This window comes from Arachis hypogaea, chromosome 1 (genome assembly GCF_003086295.3).
Source record: "Arachis hypogaea cultivar Tifrunner chromosome 1, arahy.Tifrunner.gnm2.J5K5, whole genome shotgun sequence".
Lineage (NCBI taxonomy): Eukaryota > Viridiplantae > Streptophyta > Magnoliopsida > Fabales > Fabaceae > Arachis > Arachis hypogaea.
The window spans coordinates 75835947-75843584 of record NC_092036.1 but is presented as its reverse complement, the minus strand read 5'-3'; the positions used below and the strand labels follow the sequence as shown (position 1 = coordinate 75843584).

General features: G+C 36.8%; 1 protein-coding gene and 1 pseudogene across 1 annotated transcript; both read left to right on the top strand.

The window, feature by feature from the left end:
* The first annotated feature begins 1277 nt into the window (after positions 1-1277).
* LOC140183635 (uncharacterized) lies at positions 1278-3928 on the top strand. Its single transcript, XM_072232099.1, has 2 exons — positions 1278-2536; positions 3859-3928. Exons 1-2 carry the CDS (start codon positions 1395-1397, stop codon positions 3926-3928), a joined length of 1212 nt encoding a protein of 403 aa, XP_072088200.1. The 5' UTR covers positions 1278-1394.
* An 892-nt stretch (positions 3929-4820) lies between these two features.
* On the top strand, positions 4821-5912 carry LOC140183629 (uncharacterized; annotated as a pseudogene).
* Positions 5913-7638: the final 1726 nt, after the last annotated feature.

Genomic DNA, 7638 nt, shown 5'->3' with positions numbered 1-7638 from the left:
ACTCATCTGGTATTGGTGGCTCTTCTAACCCATCTTCTCAGACTCCTATACAATCTAGTCCAAATTCGCAATATTCCGATTTTACCAACCCTCGTGGATTAGATGCTATCGACCTCAATGATGATGATATTGAAGATCGGAGGCAAGATAGTATTCAACACTGGCATTGGAAAGAGGATGAGATGTTGATCAGTGCGTGGTTAAATGTTTCAACTGACCCTGTAGTTGGTACCGATCAAAAGGGAGAAACATTTTGGAGTCGAATTCATAGCTACTGTGTAGAATTTTGCACCGACATGACAAGGGGGGTAGTTGCATGTAAGAAACGATGGTATAAGATCAACAAGGCTGTTGCACAATTTGCTGGTTGCTACGATCAAGCTAGTCGAAACATAAGGAGTGGTTCGAACGCTGATGATATAAAGGAGTTGGCTTATAAACTTTATTCCACAAATTATGGTCAAAAGTTCACTTTTGAGAGGCATTGGAACATGCTTCGGTTGGAGCAAAAATGGAGAAACCAACTACCTACACAAAGTGGCGGCTCAAAGAGAACCAAAGTTAGTGCAACTGGAGCATACTCATCCTCATCAAACCCAGAAACACCGTTGGCTGACGAACCCGGTGTGGACTCTCCCGTTCGCCCACAGGGATCAAAGAAGAGCAAGCGAAGAGGTAAGGGAAAAGCACAGATGTCTGAAGATTTTAGCGAAAGAAAATCATCGGTTGTCAAAAAATTATCTCTCATGGAAGATATTAAGAATGTTAGAGAAAAGGAACTAATGGAAAGGGAAAAAGAAAGAGAAGAGGAGAAGGAACATAGAGCAAAGATGATGGCAATCAAAGAGAAGGAGATACAAATTCAAGCGGCAATGAAAGAACAAGAATTACAAACTCAGAGGTATATTAAAGAAATGGAGATAAAAGCAAAAGAAAGGGAAATGGATATGCAAATACTTAATGCTGACACGTCTACAATGAGTGAGAAACGACGAGCTCTTCATGAGATTGCATGTGAGAAAATAATGGCCAAGTGGTTTACTTAATGGTTCCTTGTATTCGTAGTGTTATGTAGTATGTTCTTATTTATTTATTGCGTATTACTGCTATGTGATGTAGTTTGTTTTATTTACTTCTGATGTAAGTTTTTAAATTAGTCAATATTATTGTGCCGTTATTGTTCATGAAAGTGACCGTTGCAAAACTAGCCGTTAAGTAGCCGTTGCAAAAGTAGCCGTTAAGGAAAACTAGCCGTTGCAAAAGTAGCCGTTGCAAAACTAGCCGTTACAAAACTAGTTTCTCCACTTATAAATATCAACTATCAATGACTCCACAACTCCACTTCAACTCTTCTTTCTCACCTCGACAGAGAACTAAAAATTACATTTCTCCATATGGCTAAAAATTTTGATGATATGTTTAATGAGGCTTTGTATGGCAAAAGAAGACGGCAAGATAACACACTGATAGATAATTGGATCGATGAGTATTTACTCGAAGATTCAGAAGAAGAAGATATCGATAGAAGCCCTATCCCAATTACTCGTAGATGGATCAACAGAGATCGAGAAGCAGGACATGATCGCCTTTTTCAAGATTACTTTGCAGATGAACCGGTGTATAATGCTGACATTTTTCGACGGAGATTTCGAATGAGAAGAGATGTGTTCCTTCGGATAGTAGACGCTCTCTCAAACGTCTATCCGTATTTCCACCAGAGGGTTGATGCAACTGGAAGAAGAGGCTTGTCGCCACTTCAGAAATGTACCGCTGCGATACGGATGTTAGCATACGGCGTAGCAGCTGATGCTGTTGATGATTATGTGCGCATAGGCGAAAGCACTACAATTGAATGCTTGGAAAAATTTGTTGAAGGTGTCATTTCTGTGTTCCAGGATGAATACTTGCGAAAACCCAATCCAAATGACGTACACCGCCTGCTACAAATGGCGGAGGGTCGTGGCTTCCCTGGCATGTTGGGTAGTATTGACTGCATGCATTGGCAATGGAAAAATTGTCCAAATGCGTGGAAAGGTATGTACATGAGTGGTTATCGTGGGGTTGCAACCATTGTACTTGAGGTTGTAGCATCTTCAGACCTTTGGATATGGCATGCGTTCTTTGGAGTTTCTGGTTCAAACAACGATATCAACGTGTTAGATCGTTCTCCAGTATTTGATGACATTCTAAATGATCGTACTCCGGAGGTAAATTATACTATTAATGGTAATAATTATACAATGGGATACTACTTAGCAGATGGTATTTATCCTGAATGGGTCACATTTGTCAAATCAATCTCAAAGCCACAAGGGGAGAAACGCAAGTTATTTGCACAATACCAAGAAGGGCAAAGAAAAGATGTGGAACGAGCATTCGGAGTGTTGCAAGCACGCTTTGCAATTATACGTGGTCCAGCTCGTTTTTGGGAAAAGAAGAAGCTTGCCAACATAATGAGAGCTTGTATTATATTGCATAATATGATTGTTGAGGATGAAAGAGACACTTATGCAGGAAATTTTGCTCAAGGCTTAGAGTATGATGATGTTGAAAATGGATTATCACAACCTCAGCTGGGAGAAGAAGATTTTGCACCATACCATCAATTTCTCCAAAGAAATGCCCAACTTCGAAATAGGCAGCAGCATAGACAATTGAAAGAGGACTTGATTGAACACATATGGCAATTTCACAATGCTTGTCGTCAACTGTAGAATTTAATTATGTTTTTTTTGTATTAAATAATTTTACAAATTTGTGTAATCTCGAATTATATATTGTGTATTGTTGTTATGTATAAATTTATTTAATATTAATATCTTTTAATAGTGAATTATTTTTAAATTTAAATATTTAAATTATATTATTAAAAAAAATTAATTACATTAATTTCAAGTATTTTAATTAATTAATTAATTAGGTGGGACCACAACAGGGACTAAAGTTAGTTCCTCCTAATGGAGAAGAGAGAGATGCTATGAGTTCCTATTTACTGTTTATGATGCAAAAGCTGATGTGGAGTTACTTTTTATGACAGGTGGGCCATAAACAGGAATTGGGATGAGTTTCCTACTGGAGATGGTCTAATAGAATCGTATAATAAAGACGTAATATTCTATAATAAATATTCAGATATACTAAATAATTCTAATTGATCATAATTAATCCTAATTATATTCTAACAATCCACGTCATCAAGCTACGTTTGCGCGTCATTAATAGAAAACGGGTCAGGGATTAATATAGTATATTTTTTTTAATCTCAAAGACATAATTGGTGCAATTGAAATTTCATGAACGATTTTAACACACAGCTTCAATCTCAAAGACCACTTTAAGAATTTAATAAAAAAAAGCACCTCTATTTGCCAAATCTAGCATAGTGCGAGAATACCTTTTTTTTTTAATATTATGCAGTTGTTTTATACGTCATTTGGATTTGTGTGAAGTTAATTTCTAAAAAATTTTGCGTTAGATAAATTCACTATTAAAAGATAAAAAAAAATAAGTCTAATTTTTCTGTCCAACCATTAAAAACACTTGATATTGTTAGTAGATAGGGATCACTTTGTCTAATTTAGAGTAAAACAACAGAAATAATTGAAATAAAAATATTTTAAATGAAAGGATTTTGTTAGGTAGACAATAGTTTTTGTGAATAATGTAAATAAATAAGTTTTAAAATTGGCCAAATAAAATAAAAATATACTACATTCTAAATTACTCACCTAAATCTTAATATTAGAATAATCATTCATACACCTAGTAAATTAAACATTCGATATATCTATTATTTATATTATTTTAGTATTTTTATTGTTTATCTATACTTTTTCTAAATGAAATTCACAATATCAGTTCTATCTCTAAATTCACGTTTCTTATGATAAGTTACAAGACCAATCAATACATTGAAATTGGTAGGTGAATTATTATGGATTATAGTTCTGACAAAATTTGGTTAATATGTGTGTTAGTGCTTCTAAATTTTAAAATTAGACAAATTAGTTACTACATTTTAATGTTTTTTTACCGGAGGACTTGACGTGTCCAATCAAACCAACCCTCAGAAATTTATTTGGAACTTTTCATTCTTCAAGAACGAATTTATTTGACACAACTTTTCAAAAATTAAGTTGTTAATTTACTCTTTTTATAAATATATATTCAGGAAAGAGCACTATGGTATTATTGTATGAGCTACTATATAATCCAAACTAACCAAGTGAAAAGCTACAAACATGCAAGTGTTTGTTTTGTATGCTACATTCCAGATGTGTAATTCTTCAAAATATAGTTAAAATTATTTCAAAATTTCTGAAAAATTATAAATTCCCTTGCCCTGAAAAAAAAAAAAACCTTTTCTTTGATTTTTTCATAACTGTTAAAATCATTATATATGCTTTAAGAGGTAAGAATAGAATGCAAATTTTTTAAAATGAGCTTTATTTATATATCATGAAACTGTCTGGAAATTGTTATTCTATTTTTATTCGTTAATCAAATACATTTCTAATACCATATCACAATCAAAAGTTAAAAACTAAGGATGGTAATACTTGAGCCACAAGAATACTTAACAAGGACAGAGAGATATAAAGTCTAAACATGTTATAGTCATGTCATATTTTGAGTATTCAAATATCAAAGTCAATTCTCCTTTTATGTACGTAGTACGGATTGCATTTTTTTTAATAAATAAAATAATTGAAAATCAAGAAAATTGAACTACATTTGAATTCGTAGATTTAGTAAAACTTTCGTAGATTTAGTAAAACTTTGATTTCCTCAGAAAAATTCAAATTTCGCATTTATAAAAAATGGCAGGGTATATATATAGAGGTAAATACCAAATTGGTATATATATATAGGTAAATACCAAATTGGTATCTGAAAGATTATGACGTTGATAAAATGGTACTTAACTTTTGTTATTAAGAAAATAACCCCTAAAAGTTTTAAAATTTGACAAACGTGTCTTCGAGTTTGCCGGAGCAAATTTCCGGCAAACACAATGCTGACATGACCACCGTGTTTTGGTGACCAAGCAAACCACCTTTCAAACCCTAATCTCTTCCTCCCCAACGCAGACTCCCCTTCCATCTCTTTTTCATTGCATCCCTCCTCCTACCCAACACAACCCCCTACCCCTTCCCTCCCAATCACAATTCGTTTCCCTTTCTTTCCCTCTCATATCATATCATCCCATCTTATCTCATTTCTGCAACGAAGAAAAATAAAAATTTAATACCTCAAAATTCCGTCCCTTCAAAGCAACCACGAAGCAAAACGTTTGATTCTCTCTATCTTTCTCTCTTACAAATTAGAGAAGAGGAGAACGAGAATCTGAGAAGAAGAAGAAGAAGAAGAAGGAGTAATGGATCTGGCGCTCCAGAGGAGTTGTAATTCCTAAACATTCTAAAAATCTTGAGAGAATCAATCTCAATTCCAAAGAGATCATCAAAGGTATTCTACCTCATAACCCTAACACTAATTTTCCCTCTCTCATTTGCAATCCTCGCACACTCACTCTTCACACACCCACTCCTCGCTCAGTTCCAGAACCCTTATCAGGACTCTTCTCAAGCAAAGCATGAATGGACCCTTCTCCTCACAATCCAGTTCTGCTACCTTCTCTTCCTCTTTGCCTTCTCTCTCCTTTCCACCGCCGTCATCATCTTCACCGTTACTTCCCTCTACACCAACAAAAAGTTGTCTCCTTTTTCTCTACCATCTCCGCAATCCCCAAAGTCTTCAAGCATTTGTTCATCACTTACCTCTGGGTCACGCTTTTGATGTTCATCTATAACTTTGTCTTCGTGATTTTCTTGGTTTTGCTTATTGTAGCAATTGATACACAGAACTCGTTTTTACTATTTTTCGCAGTTATTGCGGGTGTGTGGTCATTGTGAATTTGTTGGGATTGTTGGTGAAGAGCCTTTTGGAATTCGGAGAATCTGGATGTATGATCAAAAGGAACGAAATTTGGGCGGTTTGTAAGTGAATTTTTCTTTTTCTTCTTCTTTTAATGTAATTGATGGAATATTGTAATATATTTGGAAAGAAACTCATGGTATTGGTAGATTGCAATTTGAATTGTGATCTTGTGTTCTATTGTGTATGCTTCTATCTGTGCTTTATATAATCTACAATGAGAGCGAGAAGGAAGGGGTTGCGATGGAGAGGGAAAGGGAAGGGGGAGTGTATGTTGGGGGGCTGCGATGGGGAGGGAGAGAAAATGGGTGCTGCGATGGGAAGAAGGGGGAGGGGGTTGCGTTGGGTAGGGGGAGGGCTGCGACGGGGAGGGAGATGGAGGGGGAGTCTGCATTGGGGAGAGAGAGATTAGGGTTTGAAGGGTAGTTTGCCAGGTCACCGAAATAGGGTGGTCATGTCAGCATTGTGCTTGCCAGAAATTTGCTCTGGCAAGCTCGGAGATACGCTTGTCAAATTTTAAAATTTTTTAAAGGCTAGTTTGTTAATAACAAAAGTCATGTACCATTTTGTCAGTGTCAAAATCTTTTGGGTACGGATTTGGTATTTACCTTTATATATATATGTTCGGTTGCTCGCTAGAAAGGTGGATCGGATGGTTGGCTGGTCGAGAGAAACGGGTTGATCGAGGGTGTTTATGGACCTGGGCGCGAGCTCTACGGAGAGGTGTTGTTCCAAACGTCGGTTGGTCGACAGGTGAGGCCACCTGCAAGGACACTCCAATACTAAAGTGAGCGTCCATACAATGAGGTGGCTAATTAGGGTAAGAGTGACGTACCTCCCATTTAGACCTTGTACTTCGGATGGGACCTTTACCCTGGGTCCGTCCATCTAGAAGCTTCTGCTAGCTATCCAAGTCTCCATCAACCGTGTCACCATCGCATGTGGGTCGACGACCTGTCGGATCGGCAGTCCATATAATGGAGCCCGGTCATTGTTGAGCTGGGCCAGAACAGTGCCCCCAACGTGGCAAACTGTGAAGCTCAAGATTTGGTACGTTCGAGTTGTTCATGTGCTTCTGGGGTGTGGTTCTCCTTTGCTCGGAGGCCCATTGACAAGATCCATGCCTTTAGTGTGCGTGAGCTGCCCCCAACCATTGCTTGTGGCGTCGTTTCGATATCCGTGCCCGAAGCATCAAATGCTCATTATGGTTGATTTGAAAGCAAATAAAAAGGTCTATTTTACCCTTGCATTTTTGCGCTACCCCTGACGGTTACTATTCGATATCTATACCTTCTTTGTAACTCCTTCTATTTCCCATTTCACTTTCTCATCCATTTCCCCTCCTTGCCATTTTACAAGCACTGGTTTACCTTATTTGTACTGCACATTTCGCTGCGTTTGTCTTGAATTCGTTACTTCCCTCTACTTCTCTTTCTGGTACGTTGATATCTCTGGTTTTTATTTCCTTTATTTCAATGATGTTTGTTTTCATCCATTGTTGTGTGTTGTATTTGCCGCATTTTGTTCTTACTTTCTTTGCTTGAATTGGAATTACCATTGATAGTTAGTTCTTAGGGGGATACCATAGATGTTTTCACTCCTAGATTTAGGCCCTAGACTGATGCAAAATAGCATAGCACAGTGATAGCAAAACATAATTCCATTTTTTTATTTCTTTCGAGTTTTTGATATCCTGTGTTGACT